Source organism: Leptopilina heterotoma, unplaced genomic scaffold (assembly GCF_015476425.1).
Source record: "Leptopilina heterotoma isolate Lh14 unplaced genomic scaffold, ASM1547642v1 Lhet_36, whole genome shotgun sequence".
Classification (NCBI taxonomy): Eukaryota; Metazoa; Arthropoda; class Insecta; order Hymenoptera; family Figitidae; genus Leptopilina; species Leptopilina heterotoma.
In genome coordinates, this window is record NW_025111040.1 from 947,043 (window position 1) to 966,873 (window position 19,831).

Sequence of the window (19,831 nt, forward strand, 5' to 3'; positions counted from 1 at the left end):
TTTAATGTCTAACTTCATCAACTATAAATTAAAATTTAATTATTGAGAGTGATTTTAATGGATGTTGATGAAATTAGAACTAAAGTTAGTTTTAAGCTTCTGTAAATTGTAAATTAGACAAACAAAAAAAGACGAAAATCAGATTTCGTTTAATGAGTAAACTAATTGAATGAGAATTAAACTGCCAATTAGGGATAGTTTTCGCTAAAAAAAAAAGATAAAGTAAAACAGAGAATGGGCAATAGTTTCCTAATAAATAGTATTATTAAAATTAAAACATTGCGTCAATGTGGTCTATATGCCTTTTGCGAAATTTTCGTACATAAAAATCAAATTTCATTATTTTCGATTCAAATTATTCTTTAGAAATTCATTTTAGACAGTAATTTTTTTAGAATATATTTTTTCTACTAAAAGTGAAGTAAATGAATAATATTTTTTCTAATTCGAGATTTTATTTTTCAAAATTTGTCGCTTGAATTGCATCTTTAAGTATTAAAAACAAATATTCGGTTACTTTGATTATTATAATTATTTCTCTCGATAGTAAAATATTAAAAATAAACGTTTCAGTACAGAAATAAAAAAACAGATTTTTTGCGTTCGCTTTAATTAATAATAAATATTTTATACTTTAATTTAAGTCGCATTAAATTAACAAAAAATTTAATTAATGAATTTCAATTTCCGATTTTTGAATCCAATTAAAAAAGTTTATTTCTAAATTCATTAAAATCATCAGAAATAATTATAAAAATAAATCAAAACGTCAGAAAATGAAATTATATCAGAAAAAAAGAAATTTTTGTTCGAATAGAGAGGGAAATGTGCTAAATTTTGTTTTTTGTAAAATAATTTGCTAATTACTTTTATCAATGTTTGTAATTTACAAAAAGTGCTATTTCTTTGTATAAGATTCGTCGAATATTGCGATAAAAAATATTCTATATATAAAAACAAAAATTCGGGATGACCAAAAGTTTAAAAAAAAGTTTTTCAACCTGAATGCGCAATTGTTACGTAAAGAAAAAAATAAAATGCATAATCATTTTTTAATGCAGAAAAATAAATATAAATCAAAGACTGTCTTATCGACTTAAAAAAAAACGTAGTTTTGCAAAACTTTTAAAATTTTTAGACACTATTTCACGAATTAAATTTAAAAAAAAATGAATTCTAGATATCGACTGCTATAAACTTTATTGACAAAGAATCTTTATTAGAGAATATAATCTAAACAAATAAAAAATGTAGAAGCAATATTTGCTATTTGTTTCTCAAAATAAAATATTTTTTTTGTATTAAAAAACTTTTGGAAAAAAATTATTCATCAAGAATTAAAAATACTATAACTTTTATCTAAATAATAATTTTTTTAATTTCTACCAAATATTTGGTTTTAAATAAAAAAAACTATCAATTGTTGAGTTTTTGATATTTTTAATTTTATCAGCACTGTGAATTTAATCAGATGTAAGAACACTAAAAAAATAATTTTCCAGATTTTTCCAAATTTTATGTCTTTTTCATGTTTTCAAGATAAATTTTTGTCTGAAATTATAATTAAATAACATAGTGGATCCAATTAGAAATTAGTAAAATTAATGTATTAATATTAGGTAATTAATATTAATAATCAATTTTATTAATTTATAATCTTGACAATTAATGTTATTAATTAATAAAAATAAAAATGAATTTGATTAATTAATAAAACTAATCATGAATTTTATTACTTTCAATGTAAGAAGAAAATCGTCACTAATTCGTAATTAATTTAAAAAAATAAAATTTACGAAATTTTGTCGCGTTCACTATTGGTCACCCGATCTTGTACTTGTAAATAATTATTATAAATTATAAGATAACCTATAATATAAAAATTAAGACCAATGAACTGTAAGCTACGATGTGATCCAAAATAAAACAGAAAAAGATGAAAAATTTATGCCGAGAGAGAAAGAAAAAGAAAGAGAGAGAGAGAGAGTTTAGTATATATTCTTCTGTTAAAGAGTCATAAAAAAGGAGTATTTAAAAAACAAAAAAAAAACAAATCTCTCAAAATATGCAGTTGGTCTTCTTTATCTGATAATTTTTCTCAATTGAAAACCACACAATTAAGAATTAAATAATTCGCGATAACAATTGACTGCGATTAATGTATAAATCTGATTAATTAATTGCTGCATTCAGTTAATTAAAGCTCAATTAGAAAATGAGATAATTACATCTAATTTACGTGATTATAATTGCAGACTAAACAGATCCAACTGTACATTTGCATAATTATAAAAAAGATCTGAATGGCAAAAAAAAAAATTTTAATTTTTGTTACAAATTTTCTTTTTTATCTCAATTGTGTTTTATTTTTCTTAAAATAAAAAAATGTTAAAGAAAAAAGAACACAATTTTTATTATTTTATATTATTATTAATAATATTTTAATTATTATCATATTATTTATTATTTACTATTTATTATTATTACACAATGTTAGAACAATTAATTTAAATAATTTGAATTTGTTTAAAATATTTATTTATTTAAATTATACTAAAAAAGAAGAATTTAGAATTCAAAGAGAATTTCATTTTTCCAACTTTTTTTTATATATGAAAATGTTAATGGTTCGAATGTTTTGTTATTTTCATTTTCAAAATACTCCAATAATTGTGATTGCTTCTTGCGGAAATGAAAAAGTTCAAAACTAAATAATATGTATAATGTAGGTAAATAAAAGCCACGTAAGATATTGCAAAACGGAATCGTGACGAGAGAAAAATATTATACACAATTTTTTTTTTCTAAAATTAATTGAAATTAAAAAAATAAAATAAAATTCTAATCATTCAAAAAAATTACTTTAATCTTTGCAATTTATATTAACAATTATTAACTTAAATTCAAAAATAGTCTTCTTTAAGTAAAACTTTAATTCGAAATTTTTTTTAATTATTAAATTATAAAATAAATTAAATAACTGAATATTTTATATGGAAAATATTTTTCAATAATTTTTTTTTTCTCTTATCTCGACGAATGTAAAAAAAGTAAGAAAAAAAGATTCCGATATTAACTAGAAAATGAAAGCGATCTTTATTTTTCTATAATTAATATGAGGAAAAATAAAGCGCAAACGAATGTTCCAAATCTCGTGTGTTCAATATCAAAATGAAATATTATACCACGTTTTCAAAATGATTAATGAAAAAAAAACATTTTTTTATTATAATATAATGTTTTTTTTACAGAAAAGAATATAAATATATATAAAAATATATATATTCGTTAAATGGTGAAGAAAAAAAAAAGTTAATTATAAAGCGTGGTTATATAATATTAAAGAGTATGTTGGATCCTCGAAGCTTAAATTTTCCGACGACTGATTTGTATTTTTTGCTTTAAAACAATAATTCTTCCCCTCCCCTTATATTTAAACTTGTAAATATATATAGAAAAAAAAATTTTTGCGGCTGACTAGAGAAAATATTTCAACAAAAAAAAAATTATAAAATTTATTTACATAATTACATAATTATAAATATTTAATTAATTCCATCAATTCTTGAAATTAATTACTTGCAAAAAAAAATTATAATTAATTTTTGAAAAAGGGAATTATCTCCATTGTTCTTGTAAAATTGTTTGTTATACATATTACTGTCAATTTTTTTTATAAGTTTCTTGTTTAATTAAACTAATTAAAAAACTCTCTTAATGTCTCTTATTTTTTATTTAAAAAAATTGATTTCTAAAAAGAGGTCATAAATTGAAACAAAAATTGAAAAAAGATGCAAAAACAATATAATTAAAAAAAAATAGAAAAATACATATTTTGGAATTTTAGTAAAAAAAAGTTTCTATATTATTTTGTAGTTGAAGTTTTTTCTTCGAAATTTGAATAGTACGAAAATTTAATTAGTAAATTAATATCAAAATTAATAACAAAATAAACATACAAGAAAAATGAATTCACAAGAAAAAATTTTAGAATAAAAAAAATGCTTAAAAAAGAATATAAAAAAAAAACTTCAACAGTGTGGGACTTTTTTTAATGCAAGGAATAGTAATAACTGATAAAAAAAAATGTCTTGCAATCATTTTCTAAAATGAATATTTTTTCTCCGAGCATAAAAAAGTAGTAAAATGATTTTTCAGATTCGAAACTTTTACAAATGAAAAAAATTTATCGTTATAAAAAATATTTTTTTTCTTTTAAATTGTTGACTTGTGAACTTTTCTATTTATTTAAAATTAAAATAGAAAAAAAATTAAATAAAATTCAAACTATAATACTGTCAAAAATTACTTTTTTCTCCTTTAAACTTGTAATTTGTTGTAAACTTTAAAAATTCTTCTCGATTAATTTATAATATAAGAAAAAAAAAGTGATACATAATAGGAGCGCAAAAAGGAACGTAAAATATATTTTAAATTGTAATAAAATCCCATGTGTAGTATTTCTATTGCGAACAAATTTACCAAATTTCTTTGAATGCGAGCAAAAATTTCTGGATTATAATTATAAATAAATATAACTCGTAATTATAAAAACCAAAAAAAATAGAAATAGATCGTTTTAAAAAGTATTGTATACAAGAATTGTAATTATTTAAATAAAAGCTTATTTATTGCCAAAGAACAATTTTTCCAGCCACATGAAAACTTTTACAAATAAATAAATGAATAAATAAATAAATGAATAAATAAATGAATAAATAAATGAATAAATAAATGAATCAATAAATGAGTAAATAAATGAATAAATAAATTAATAAATTAATGAATATATAAATGAATAAATAAATTAATAAATAAATAATTGTCAACCAATAATGAACGATAAAATTTCAAGGATAAAAATCTTCACATTGAAAAAGAATTTAATGACAAGAATTTAATTTTTTCATTTAAAAGGTTTTCTTTTTTTAAACATTTAAACTGATATCCCGCTCATTAAAAAGTCTTTTCGAACGAATAAGCATTTTGTATTTAAACTTTATCATCGAATTTTAGAATTTAAACATTTCAATTTATTCGCTTTTGAGAATAAATTATTAATTATTATTATTAATTATCTACGTTTCAACCATGTTTCAAAATGATTGTAAATTAACTTGAGCGCCAGGTTATTTTTAAATAAATTTTTATGCCCTGAAAAAAATTTTGCTTTTCTCCTTAAAACTTAAAATCGAATATTTAGATTTTTAATTTTTGGTATAATTGAAAGTAATCTTTAGCGGAAGGTTTAATAATTTTTAGTTTCTTTTTTTTTCAAATTTTATTTTAAAAAAATACCAAACAAAAGTATTACACTCGAGAGTGATAAAGTAAAGTAAAATAAAATAAAAATTACGAAAATAGAAAAATAAAATTTTCCCTTTTTTCTATTTTCCAAAAATGACTCGAGGAAAATTGGTGTTTTAAACCCTCCAATTATTATATAAAAAGAGAAAGGTGGGAAAGAAGTGACACTTTACGAATCGTATCAGTCAACGTTCGTTACACGAGGGTTGAGGTGCATAAAAAAATTTTTCCAACTCCGACCACAAAATTATTACATTCAAATTTTTCCATAGAAAATCATTTTCAAAAAAGAAATTATTATTACTATTATCTATAATTTTTTATTAGTTTTTATTTTATTATTTTGTAATTTACTAGTATTATTCAATTCATAATTTATTTTTAATATTATTCATCAACAAAAAACAAATTTAAAAAAGCATTAATTTACATTTTTAATAAAATTAGTAAAAATATTAATAAAGTATTAAAAAGACTATTAATAATAAAAAGAATATTAATAACAAAATTAACAATAAAAAATGTACTGTTATTATAAAGAAATTCACCGATTGAAAGTTCAATTTTAATATTTCAAGTAAAAGAATTTTTTTTTTTTTTTTTGAAGATATTAGAAATTTATAGTTGTATTTTTTTTCACTTATCGGTTCTTCAAATAAAAATACAATCACGTTTCTATGTATTAATAGTATTATGAAATCATTGTTTGAAACAAGTCATGACATAATGTCCAAGAAGTTGAAGACAAATGAATTATTAAATGTTGATGAAAACTTATTAAAAATGAAAATACCTAGTGACAGTGATGATGAAAAAAAATGTCCAATAGTCAATGAGAAGAAGAAGAAGAATAAGAGAAAGGAGGAATTTTTTGTTAAATATGGTGGTAAAAATTATGAAATTAGTGACTTTTTAAAAAAGCATCCAGGTGGTAGTAAAATTCTACAACCATTTAAGGGATTAAATTTAGATGTTGTTTTAACACAAATTCCCCATTCTGAAGCTGCTCTACATATTTTTCAAGAATTCATTGAGGAAAATAAAGACGACTATGATAGTATTGAGGTGAGTTTATCAACAACATTAATAATAATAATAATGAAAAATAAGTTTGAAATTGTATCTAAAAACAAATATCAATTGTCAACATAAATTATCTCTAAAGTTAATTGAAAATATTAAAAATTGTCAAAGTTAATTGATAATAAATTAATAATAAATTAACAATAGATTAATTACAATTAATAAAATAACTTTATAAATTAAATATCATTAAAATTAAAATACTACATTTTTTTGGGTGAATAATATAGTAATACAGTCAAACCTGTCGAAATGAAACTATTTTTAACATTTTTTTAAAATTTAAAAATGCCTAACAAGAATTATTTTCACTTAGTTGTAGAATATTGTAAAAATATTAGGTAAAAAATTAAATTATTAAAAAAAATTTTAACGATTGTTTACTGTAATAAAATGAAAAATCAAGTTGCGTTCCAACAGGTTTCAGTGTCATATAATAATAATTATAATAATTAATAATAATAACAATAATAAAAATAATAATTTTCTAGTACATTTTGTACGAAAGGACATTTTTAATTTCTTTTGAGCCCGTTTATTATTTAAATAAATAAATAGATAAATAAATAATAAAAAAAAATAATAATAATAATAATAATTTTATCCTTATTTTTATTAAAATATTAATTTAATATCAATTTTTTTGAATTATAACTTTCTTTAATTTTATTAAATATTTTTTTTTATTTCAATATTTTTAATATCTTTAAATATTAATTTCGAATTTAATAACAAAAGTATAAACATTTTATTTTATTCGTTATTATTGAACAAAAAGATCAGATTTAAAAATTAAAATTCATCAAATTGAAAATTTTCAAAACTAGTGTTAAATTATTTATTATAATAAAATATAATTTATTAAATTATAATTATTATTATTAAATATAAATTATTAAATATTAAATTAATTTTTATTATGAAATTATTTATTTTATTAAAATATAAATAATTGTACGTCTAAATAATTATTATTACTTTGAGGCTTCATTTTTTTAATAATATAATTATTACAATTAATAAAATTAATATTTTGCTATATTATTTATTCACTCGATAATGTTTCTATTGCTGATTAATTATTTTTTCCTTCTATTTTTTTTTGCTTACAATCAATATTCATTTGTTTTTTTTAACTTTGAGGGGAAAAAAATTAATTTTCTTAAAACATCAAAATTGATGTTCAATTGGAAAATTTTTAATCAAAATAGTATAAGGAATAAAATAAACTAGTTTTAATAATCAATTGATTAAATATTTATTATATGGAGTGTTATATGACACGCGTGTCGAATATTTTTTTTCCACTTTCACGGACAAACGCCGATGAATTGTTAATGGGGAGAAAAGTTTACTTTTATTTTTCCAAGTTACAAAAAACGTAATAAAACAGTGACACCTGAATAAATTGAGGTGAACATTCGCCCTTTAAAAAAAAAAAAAAAAAATAGAAAATTATGCCACGACACGAAACCATATTCAATAAATGAAATTAAAATCAAAATCAATATTTATTTTCAATATAGTAACAATTTACGAATTAAATTGAAATACTTTTATTTTATTTAAATAATAAATATTCAAAATTTATGCAATATTCTACTTATTATATCAAATTTTCAATGCCTTTATCTTTTTCAGAAAAAATAAATTTTTTTTTTTTTGTTTTTGGAAAAGAAATAAATTTATCCCTAACAATATTTCTGCATGTTAAATGCACAGTGTAAAATCCAATTATTAAAAAAAAAACTATTTCTCAATTTTAAATAAATATAAATATACCCCAAAATATAAATATTAATTTTGAACTAAAAAAGTTAATTTTTAATCAAAATAAATAATTTTTAATTAACAAAACCAAATTAATAATTAATTAATTACGTTGATAATTAATTAACGAAATTAGTAATAATTCAATTAAAATATTAATCAATTAATTGAATTAATAACTAATTAAATTAATAAATAATGAACTAAATTAATATTCAATTGAAACATTAATGCACGTCAAATGCAGTGTGTAAAATCCAATTAATAAAAAAAAACTGTTTCTCAGTTTTTAATAAATGTAAATAATATACAAAAATATAAATATTGAAATAAGATTTTATAAATAAGTAAAAAGTTAAAAAAAAATTAGTAAATATTTTCTCTTTACCTCCATTGATTTTTTTCGCATCTGCATCGATTGCGATCCTTGCCATAATATTATCAATAATTTAATTTACTTCATTTATATTTGAATCCTGAACACGAAGAATATTTCAATTTAGTAGTTAATTTAAACTCTTTTCTCACTTTTTTCATTAGGTTAAACTTTTAACAATAACAAAAAAAAGTTGTCGCGAGAAACCTAACCTCAAAATGTTAAATTTTACAAATACGCTCTAGAATAGCGACAAACGGATTGAATTTCTCTTTCCAACAACTTAATTCACAGAGACAGTCTCGATAAACTTTATTATTCAGTTGGATTTTATTAAGTTTTCACTATTTTTTCAGTTTTTATATCAATTGAGACTTTATTTACACTTTACTCGGCCAGCAATTATTGGCGCAATGAAAAAGGCGGGCAAGGCGGGTAACGGACTAAAAGGCGGAAATGACAAAAAAAAACCGGAAGTGAGAATACAGTCATCGAAACAACAGTTGTTAATGAAAATAAGAGGGGAATTCTATTCTAAATAATTATTTAACTAATTAGGCGAAATATAAAACTATCCTCTAAATAAACAATTTCTCACTATTTTCTAATTGTTCAAGAGAATTTTCCTTGGTGTTAAAATTTTTATAAAAAGTAAATGAAGTAATTTGACTGTACAATTACCGCGCATGCGCAGCTTAAATTTTTTTTTCCGCCATTTTCATGGCGGGAGTTTAATTCAAATTTAAAAATATAAGTTTTTTTTCTCGTTTTATTTAGTTATTATTATTTTTATTTTCTCGTTTTAGAGACTCATTGATTGGAACTCACCGATTTTTTGTCAAGTGGGCTCACTGGCTGACAACTATTGGAAATGGGTGAATCTACCAGTGAATCGATCGATTCGTCTTTTTCGGTCAAATTTTCTAGAAACTCTCACAGTTACACCATGGTTTCTTGTGCCAATTGTGTGGATACCAGTGTCGATTTATTATTTTTATCTCGGCTGCCTAACGAATAATTCTGGTCATTTGCGTAAGGAAACAAATTCATTAATTTCAATTTTAAATAAATAATTTTTAACTAAAAAAATTAATTTTTAAACAAACTAAATAATTTTTAATTAACAAAAACAAATTAATAATTAATTAATTACGTTAATAAATAATTAACGAAATTAGTAATAATTTAATTTAAATACTAATCAATTTAATTAAATAATAATTAATTAAAAAATAAATTTACTTAATAATAATATTCAATTTAAATACTTATTAATTAATAAAAATTATTAATAATTCAACTAAACTACTAAATAAATAATTAATTAAAAAAATTAATTAAAATACTAACGAATTAATTAAATTAATAATAATTCAATTACAATTTTAATTAATTAACTAAAATTATTAAAAATTCAATTAAAATACTAATTAATTAATTAACTTAATATTAATTAAATTAAAGTACAAATTAATTTAGTAAATTATTAATAATTCAGTTAGAATACTAAATAATTAAATTGAAAATTACTTAATTAAAATACTAATTAATTAACTAAATTAATAATAATTAAATTAAAATACCAATTAATAAAATAAATGATTAATAATTCAATTAAAATACTAAATAATTGAGTTTCAAATTACTTAATTTACATACTAATTAATTAACTAATTAAATAGTAATTCAATGAAAGTAATAAGTAATTAACTAAATTAATAATTTTTGAATTACTTCAAAATAGTTTTCAATTAGTTTAATTCTTTATAAATGAAATTAATTAAAAAGTTAATAAAATTTAATAAATATGTGAATAAAAATTATTTTGTTTTTTTATTAATAAAATTTAAATATATTTTCAGTTTATTTTTTACCGAAAATTTTCGTTGCCTTTTCCTGTGGATTATTGTTGTGGACTTTTATCGAATATAGTTTACATCGTAAATTATTTCACATGAAACCACCATCGAATTCTAAATTTCTCATTACAATGCATTTTATTTTACATGGAGTTCATCACAAGGTATTTTTTTTAATTATCTATATTTTTTTTTAATTTAATAATTAAAAATTTCTTAAAAATTGAATAATTTTCTTTTTATTGAAAATTTATTAATATTATTAGTAAAATATTTATTTTGTTTTTTTCTCTTTTATAATGGATTTCAATAAATTTTTTATTTTTAATTATTTATTTGCTTCTTTAATTTATTTTTTATTTGTATTTGTTCATTTATTTTAAATTTTTTAATATTAATTAATTTTTAACTATTTATTTACTTCTTTAATTTATTTTGTACATTTTATTATGAATGAATTTTTAATTATTTATTTACTTCCTTGATTTATTTTTCATTTTTATTTGTTTATGCAGTTTTAAATTTATTTTTTTAATATATAAATAGAAATAAGAAATGTTTTTTAATTATTTTCAAACTTACTGTAATTTTAATGTAAAAAGCTATTAAATATTTTCAATTAAAAATATTAATTACTTGTTTTATAAATAATTAATTATTATTAAATTATTAATTTATTAACTTATGATAATTTTTATGATTTTATATTATTATTATTGTGAATATTAATTTATAATTATCATTTTTTTAGGCACCTTTTGATAATCGAAGACTGGTTTTTCCACCTGTACCTGCTGCGATAATTACTTATATTTTATTTAATGTTTATAAATTATTATTTCCACAAATAATGATGCATTTCGTATTGTCCGGTGCATTGACAGGTTTGTTTCAAAAAAATATTATTTTTTCTGTGCATTTAAACAATAAGTAAAAAAAATTTTACATAAAAAGAAAAAAAGAAATAATAATTATTATTATTAATTTTCAATAGATGTAAATTAAATTTTTAAAAATAGAAAAAACAATAAAAAGAAAATTAAAAAGAAGAAAAACAAAAGTAAAAAAATTAAAATAATAATAATAATAATTCACTATTAAATATTACAGGATATTTATGTTACGATTTAATGCATTATTACTTGCATCACGGTTCTCCCAAGGCTGATACTTATCTCTATGATATGAAACGTTATCATAATTATCATCATTTTTCTCACCATGACATTGGTAATTATCTTATTGATTCTGTTTTGATAAAGTTTTTTTCAATCGAAATAAGAATTCTTATCTGACGCACAATTTTCCTCTATAAAGTTTTTTAATTTTTCTCCACTTTTTTTTTTTTTTTTGGTTTTTTGTTTAGGTTTTGGAATAAGCACAAAACTTTGGGATCATCTTTTTCACACTCTAATTCAACTTCGAAAACTGGCAAAATCAATTGAATGGTAAATAAAAGTTTTTGTTTTTTTTTTTACAAAAAATTATTTTATTTCAATTTTTTTAATAATGTATAGAAAAACATTCGTTTTTAAAAATTAATTTAAAATATATAGAATATAAAATAGAATAAAAATGCGTGTCATGCTTAGGACTTATATAAATAGAGAATATGATAAAAAATATTTAAGTAATTTGTAGTAAAAAAAAAAACTCTAAGCCAAAGCTTTTTCTTTTTGTAAATATAAAAATTTTTTTGTAATAAAATTACTTTTTAACAATGTATTCATTTTATGATTTAATTCCCCGACGTCAATAATATTAACAATATGCAACAAATATTTTCTTTTTAATTTAAATTTTTTAGTGGAAAAATTTGTAATTTTCCGAATTAGGTATTTTTTTTAGCAAAAGCTATATATAATTTTTGTATAAAAAAGAGAGTAACATTATGTTTATAAATAACATTATTAAGTACGTAAGAAAGGAACATAATTGTTGAGAGTGTATAAAAAATGCATTCAACAGAGGTAATTGTAAAAATTAATAAAATCTTGATTGAGATAAAAAAATCAATAACAATTAAAAATTATAGTTATTTTTTTAATATTAGTTTACTAATTAGTTTACCTATCACTTTACCAATAATCGATATAATTATCAATATTTGTCTCCGTAAATTTATCATTTAGAAAAAAATTAAGTACACTTTAAAATTGTCCCTTTTTTTGTAATAAAAAAAACTATGACCTCAAATTTTTTTGAATAGTTTTTAAATAAAAAAAAAAGTAGAGACTGTCACGTGAAGTGCTGCAATAATAGAATAAATAATAAAATAATAATTCAGTAAATTGAAAAAATAGAAAAAGTGGAATAATTACAATTTGAGATTCGGTCTCCATGGAAACAGAAAATAAATCAAATCACTGAGGAACCATCAAGTGGTTTCGGTTCGTGTATTCTTTCGTCCCATGCTTAATTGTGGGAATGTACTTTTATTTAGTGGCGGATTTAAACGTGACGATAGATAAATAAATGCCTCGTAAAGACTCGTCCTGTCAATAACATTAACTTCGAAATGTCGAATTTTTTCACGTGTACACCAATTAATTGCCTTAATCGCTGTATTTTCCAATGTCTGCGGTTCTGGCTCGTGTCGTGTTTTATTTCCAATCACAATTATCGTTATTTCCTTCTTGTCCTTATTTTTGTCAATGTCCTTTTTTAATGGCAATAAAACATCGAGAGACTCGGGTTTCGTTGTATCGTAAACTAAAATATAACCATCGGCAAATCCAAGATAATGCCTTGGCAATTGTTGATTATTTGTATTATTGTGCATTGGTTCCAATCCAGCTGTATCATAAAATCGTACATTCTCCTTTGTTCCACGATCGGATTCAATATTCGCAACGTAAATATCCTCAATTGTTGGATGAATTTCCTGTGTGAATTTTTAACAATTTAGTAATTATATTTTCGATTTTTCTATTAAGTTATTTTCATCAGGGTTGCCACAAAAAATTTATTTTCTTTTTCCCTGACTTTTTCCTGATTGTCAGAACAAATTTTGGACTTTTTCCCTAAGGAATATTCAAAATTGCTCTAAAAATGATTAGATACTCAAAAAAAAAAAAAAAATGTTCTGTTACATTTATTTACGAATTTCTTCAACTATAAAATTATTCAAAAACATCAATAACTTCTATTTTTGAATAAATATATAATCATTACTATATTTTTCCATAGGAATTAAGATTTTCAAAAATTTCCAACTAAAAACCTTTTTAAATTAACAACTTATAATAATTTAAATTGCCATAAAATTCAAATATTTTTAAAATCTACTATTTTAATAAAAATTCTCAAAAGAAATCAATTATTTAAAACAAATGTAATAAAATTCGTTTGCAAGAATTCAATTATTTTCACAAAAAATAAAATTCTTCACAGGATTTCAATTATTTAAAAAAAATGTAATGAAATTCGTTGTAAGAATTCAATTATTTTCATAAGTAATAAAATATTTCACAGGATTTCAATTATTTTTAAAAAATATAATAAAAATTCGTTGCAAGAATTCAATTATTTTCGAATAAATAGTAATATTCTTCACTGGATTTCAAGTATTTTTAATACAATTTAAACGAAATTCTTCGAAAAACATAATTAATAATTAATTCGGTTAAAATTGTATTAAAAATAATTGAAATTCTATGATGAGTTTTATTATTCATGAAAATAATTGAATTTCTGTCAAAAATGTTATTATTTATGAAAATAATTGAATTATTGCGAAGAAATTGATAAAAAATTTGTAAATAGTTGAATTCCTGTGAAATTTTTAATATTTATGAAAATAATTGAATTTTGGAGAAGAATTTTATTATTATTAAAGATAGTTGAAATTTTGACGAGCATTTTTTTTTAAATTGTTGAACATAATTAAATTTCTGGAAACATTTGTAACTTCTCTAAAATTCAATTTTTTTTTAGTGTTTTTAATTAAAATTCTTCTATAAATCCATAATTTTTAATAATTAATTTTCCTTTGCTTTTCTCTGAATTCCCTGATGTCCCTGACCTTTGGCAACCCTGGAAATTTTCATTTAATTGATTTGAATTTGTCAGTATAACTTAAAAACTTGACTTGACATTTAAAATCTTTAAAATTAATAAAAAAGAATAAAGATGCAAATAAATAATGAGAAACATAACCTATAAACTTACAGTTTTCGAATTAACATTTCCATAAATGAGTTGCTCTAAAAGGGCAGTTTTTCCTACTCCTTTCATTCCACAAACAACGACTCGTGTCGTTTTTCCCATTATATCGTGTTTATTTCATAAATTTTAAGTAATTACATTAATGAAAGCCAAAATTGATTACTTTGCAAAAGGTAGAGCGCAGGGGGCACAAAACCTGGATTAAAATTGTCGCCATCATCTCTAGATCTTCAGAATGACAATAATCAATTTCCTCTGATATTTTAATCACTATATTGAAAATTTAAAACTAAATTATCCATTTGTTTAAAGTAGAAAAACAAACATTGTTTGACAGCTGTCAAATTGTCCACCACGTTTCATTCGAAAAGCGACATCTGCATCAATCTATACATTTTTCCGTAACTAAAATAACGTCAACGTGTCCGGGTTTTTTAAAAACAATTCGTATTTTTAATTTCTCCTTTTTTAATATTATAATTTGAGTGTTTTTATAACAAAACATTGCGTAAATAAAATATTCATTGTTATTTTAATTGTATATATTGTTTATATAAGATAAGTAATTATTTTAACGGATTTTAATATCATTTTCAACATTATTTACAATAACGTAAACAAATAAACAGAAAATCGTCAAAATGAGTGACGAACAAAATGATAAACAATTAAAAGTCGAAAACAAATACTCCATTTTACTTCCAACTTACAATGAAATTGAAAATTTGCCAATAATCGTCTGGCTTATTGTTCAGAATTTAAACAAATGGTGAGTAAACATAACCTCAAAATGTATTGTTTTGTTTTTGTTTGCAAATTTTTATGAATTTCTTTCACTTTAATTTATCTACCTACTCAATTTTGTTTATCTTGGTGGAATTATTATTTTCTTTAAGTAATTAACAAAAGACATAAAATGATTAAATCGATTTAATATTTTTTCTATTTCTTTCTTAATTTATTTTTTTCGACTGTTACATTATTGTTTATTACTTTATTTTCCTTTAAACTCATACTTGAAGTAATTAGTAAATTTCGATAATTATATTAATTAACTGTATTCATTTTATAATTAATAATTCTGTAATAAATTCTTATTATTTATTTTCCGCAATAAAAGTAAATAATAAATTGATTTTTGACAATCGAAAAGTTTCAATACAGAAAAATTAAAATAAAAAAAAAAAATTGTCTAATTTTTAGTGATTTTGATTATGAAATAATTATAATCGATGATGGCTCACCCGATGGCACATTGGAAATGGCCCAGCAATTACAAATACTTTATGGAAAGGAGAAAATTGTTCTCAGGCCAAGGGAAAAAAAACTCGGTCTTGGCACCGCTTATCTTCATGGCATTAAACACGCAACTGGAAATTTTATTATAATTATGGATGCAGATTTGTCGCATCACGTAAACATTTTTCAATTCCTTTTTCTATAATTTCTTTTTTATATAGAAAATAATATAATTTTTCTGAAAAAAAATTAAAAAGAAAAGGGGGAGAATTTTTATTAAACATTTTAAAATTTTCAGCCAAAATTTATTACCGAAATGATTAAAAAACAACAGGAATTTAATTACGATGTAGTTACCGGAACAAGATACGCTGGAGATGGTGGTGTTTACGGTTGGGATTTTACAAGGAAATTAATAAGTTGCGGTGCCAATTTTTTAACACAGTTTTTATTGAGACCTGGTGTCAGTGACCTTACTGGAAGTTTCAGGTTTGTAGAAATTACTTTGATAGTTTCATTAAGTTTTTTAATTATTAATTCATTTAGAAATTAATTATCTTAATTAATTTAGAAATATATCTTCTTTTTCTATATTAATAATCGTCGATTTCCAATAATCTGTTCGCAGTTTAAATTTAGTTGTTTTTGTTTGTACTTTTATTTCCTAATTTTTTTTATCATTTTTATTTTGAACTGTTTTCAATTTTTTAATTAATTAAATTCTAATTTAATGCTTTGAAGATTAAAGAATTAATTAAACAAAATTGTTTTTAATTAAAAATCATAATTTAATTTAATGTTGAACTGTTTCAAAGAATTTTATTACAAAGCTTTTGAAAATAATTAAATACTTTCAAGGAATTTAATAAAAATTGCACTGAAATTAATTGAATTCTTCTTAGAAATTTTATCAAAATTTTTGAAAATAATTTAATTTGTCCAAAGATTTTTATAACTTATGAAAATAATTAAATTCATTCGAGATATTTTATTAAAATTGTTTTAAAAATAATTGAAATCCTGCGAAGAACTTTATTATTTATGAAAATAATAGACTAAAAAATAATAAAAACAACAATAAAATCCAAATTTATACAAAAAAATTAAATTCTTTCTAGGAATTTAAATAAAATTCCTTAAGTTTATTCAATTCCACCAGGAAATTTTACTGAAATTATATTGAAAATAATTAAATTCCTCCGAAGAATTCTATTATTTATGAAAATAATTGATTTCTCTGAAAAAATTTTGTTAAAATTGTACTAAAAGTAATTGAATTGCTCCGTAAGATTTTTATAATTAATGAAAATAATTCAATTATTTTGAAGAATTTTAGTAAATTTTTTGAAAATAATTTAATTGTTTCGAAGAATTTTATAAATTTTTTTTTAAAAATAATTGTTATTGAATTTTTTAAAGAAATTGTATTAAAATTTTTAAAAATAATTGAAATCTTTCGAATAATTTAATTAAAATTGTATTGAAAATAATAATTGAATTCCTGCGAAGTATTTTATTGTTTATGAAAATAATAGAATAAAAAATAGTAAAATTCATAAAAATACAAATTTTATTTGTTTAGAAGAAAATTTCAATTCTTTCGAGGAACTTAATTAAAATTAAATTCAAACATTCGTTAAAAAAAAATTTTAACATTCATTAATTAAAATTGTCCTGAAAATAATTTAATTTCTAAAGAATTGTATCCAAATTTTTTAGAATAATTCAATTCTTTTAGTTTTATTAAACTTTTTAAAAATAATAATTGAATGTGAAAAAAACATGTTATTCTTCCCAAAAATTTAGTTTAATTTCTATTGAAAATAATTCAATTCTTATAAAGAATTGAATCCAAACTTTTGAAAATAATTGAATACATTCAAAGAATTTTAATAAATTTTTTAAAAATAATTGAATTCCATCAAGAAATTCTACTGAAATTATATCGAAAATAATTAAATTCCTCCGAAGAATTTTATTATTTATTAAAATAATTGATTCCTCTGAAAAAATTGTATTTAATTTGTACTAAAAATAATTGAATTGCTCCAGAAGATTTTTATAATTATTAATGAAAATAATTAAATTCTTGAGACGAATTTTGTTAAAACTTTTGAAAATAATTGAATTGTTTCGAAGAATTTTATCAAATTCTTTTGAGCATAATTGAATTGTTAGAAAAATTTTATTAAAATTTTTTTTAAATAATTGAAATTTTTCGAGAAATTAAATTAAAAATTGTATTAAAAATAATAATTGACTTTCTGTGAAGTATTTATTTATGACAATAATGGAATAAAAAATAGTAAAATTCATAAAAATACAAATTTAATTTTTTAGATGAAAATTTAAATTCTTTCGAGGAATTAAATTAAAATGGTCCTGAAAATAATTGAATTGTTATAAATTATTGTATCAAAATTTTTGAAAATAATTTAATACTTTCGCCAAATTTTATGAAACTTTGTAAAAATAGTGGAATTCTTATGAGGAATTTTATTTAAATTTGATTAAAGGTAGTTAAAATCTTGTAAAGAATTATATTGTTTATAAAAATAATTGAATTCTTGCGAAGAATTTTATTGAGATTTTTGAAAATTATTGAATTGTTTCAAAGAATTTTATTAATATTTTAGAAATTAATAAATAATAGTAATAATTAAGTAGTTAATTAGTTAATAAGTGGATTTTTTGAAATTTTGGATCAGAAATCATTTAAAAATTGAAATTTGAAGATTTACTTTGAAATTTATATTATTAATGAATTATTCAGTAATTTTAATAATTTAGTTTATTAATTAATTTCTATATTATTTATAATAATTTACTGTATACTTTCACCTAATATTATAATTTTTACGTTTAAAAATTGATTTCTTACTGAAGAATTTGATTTTATTTAAAAAAAAAATCTTATTTTAATCTATTTTATTCTATCCTAAAGTCAATTTTTTTTCGCAGACTCTATAAAAAGGAAGTTCTGGAGAAACTGACTCAATCATGTGTCTCGAAGGGCTACGTGTTTCAAATGGAAATGATGGTTAAAGCACGACAATTTGGATTCACAATTGGCGAAGTGCCAATAACATTTGTCGATCGTGTTTATGGAGAATCAAAATTAGGAGGCTCCGAAATTATTCAATTTGTCCGAGGACTTTTATATTTATTTTTCTCTTCGCTTACACAGTGAAAATTGACTGACAAAGAAACATTCCTCCATTTATATGCCACATTAATAATAAATTCATTTTTACCACTCAAAATGTCACAAGTTTTTCAAAAAAGGAAAAAGAAATCTGAAAAGACATTTCGAAGTAATTACGAAAATTACAATTCACAATTTAAAAATCAATCGAATTAAAAGAAATATATGTTGAAGAATCGAAAGAAAAGAAAAACTGAAAATTTTCTCAAAGAAACGAAAGAATTTTAAAATCGAAAAAAATGGTAAATTTTGAACTAGAGGAAAAATTTGAATTATAAATATGGATTTAAATTGAAGGCAAGAAATTTTGAGAAAATGTACACGTGTGATTCGAGATACACGTGGATGGCGCTGTCTGTTTATAATCGTTTGATTCGCGTTCACCAACGTTGCAAACTCGGCTTTTATTGATCCATTGCTAAAAATTGTCGTCTATATTTTGACGCGCGCAGACGGCACTGCCCTTTTGGCAATATCCGTCAACATTATCTTCTGTGGGGTGCTTAATAAAAACTGAGAGCACGTCTGGAGTGAGAGAAATTGCTACCTAATCGCCTCCTCTTCATTTCCCCCCTCTCAAACTTTCAAGAAACACACATGTGACCCACAAAAGGATGAGAGAGAGGAAAAAAAATTACCCTCGTTTACAGAACTTATAAATCGCCAAGCCCAAAAAGTATCGACTCTGAACCAACCCCCTTTTTTTAATATCACACGGAATTTCTAATTCCTAACGTGATTATATTTTTAATGTTAATTCCTCAAAAAAAAGTTTATTCGTCTTTAGAAAGAAATATTTCAAATTTTAATATTTACAAATTTGGT

The 19,831-nt window shown here is 20.8% G+C and overlaps 3 protein-coding genes across 3 annotated transcripts; 2 read left to right on the forward strand and 1 right to left on the reverse strand.

Moving 5' to 3' along the window:
* The first annotated feature begins 5,975 nt into the window (after positions 1-5,975).
* On the forward strand, positions 5,976-12,020 carry LOC122505565 (fatty acid 2-hydroxylase). The gene is made up of 6 exons (XM_043617276.1): positions 5,976-6,372; positions 9,343-9,568; positions 10,399-10,559; positions 11,147-11,279; positions 11,506-11,625; positions 11,762-12,020. Exons 1-6 carry the CDS (start codon positions 6,001-6,003, stop codon positions 11,845-11,847), a joined length of 1,098 nt encoding a protein of 365 aa, XP_043473211.1. The 5' UTR covers positions 5,976-6,000; the 3' UTR covers positions 11,848-12,020.
* A 48-nt stretch (positions 12,021-12,068) lies between these two features.
* Positions 12,069-14,929, reverse strand: LOC122505567 (NF-kappa-B inhibitor-interacting Ras-like protein). Its single transcript, XM_043617278.1, has 2 exons — positions 14,566-14,929; positions 12,069-13,279 (listed from the first exon to the last, which is right to left on the reverse strand). Exons 1-2 carry the CDS (start codon positions 14,662-14,664, stop codon positions 12,773-12,775), a joined length of 606 nt encoding a protein of 201 aa, XP_043473213.1. The 5' UTR covers positions 14,665-14,929; the 3' UTR covers positions 12,069-12,772.
* Positions 14,930-15,064: 135 nt separating this feature from the next.
* LOC122505566 (dolichol-phosphate mannosyltransferase subunit 1) lies at positions 15,065-19,064 on the forward strand. The gene is made up of 4 exons (XM_043617277.1): positions 15,065-15,331; positions 15,766-15,976; positions 16,100-16,290; positions 18,763-19,064. The coding sequence occupies exons 1-4, from the start codon at positions 15,204-15,206 to the stop codon at positions 18,989-18,991; spliced, it is 759 nt and encodes a 252-aa protein (XP_043473212.1). The 5' UTR covers positions 15,065-15,203; the 3' UTR covers positions 18,992-19,064.
* Positions 19,065-19,831: the final 767 nt, after the last annotated feature.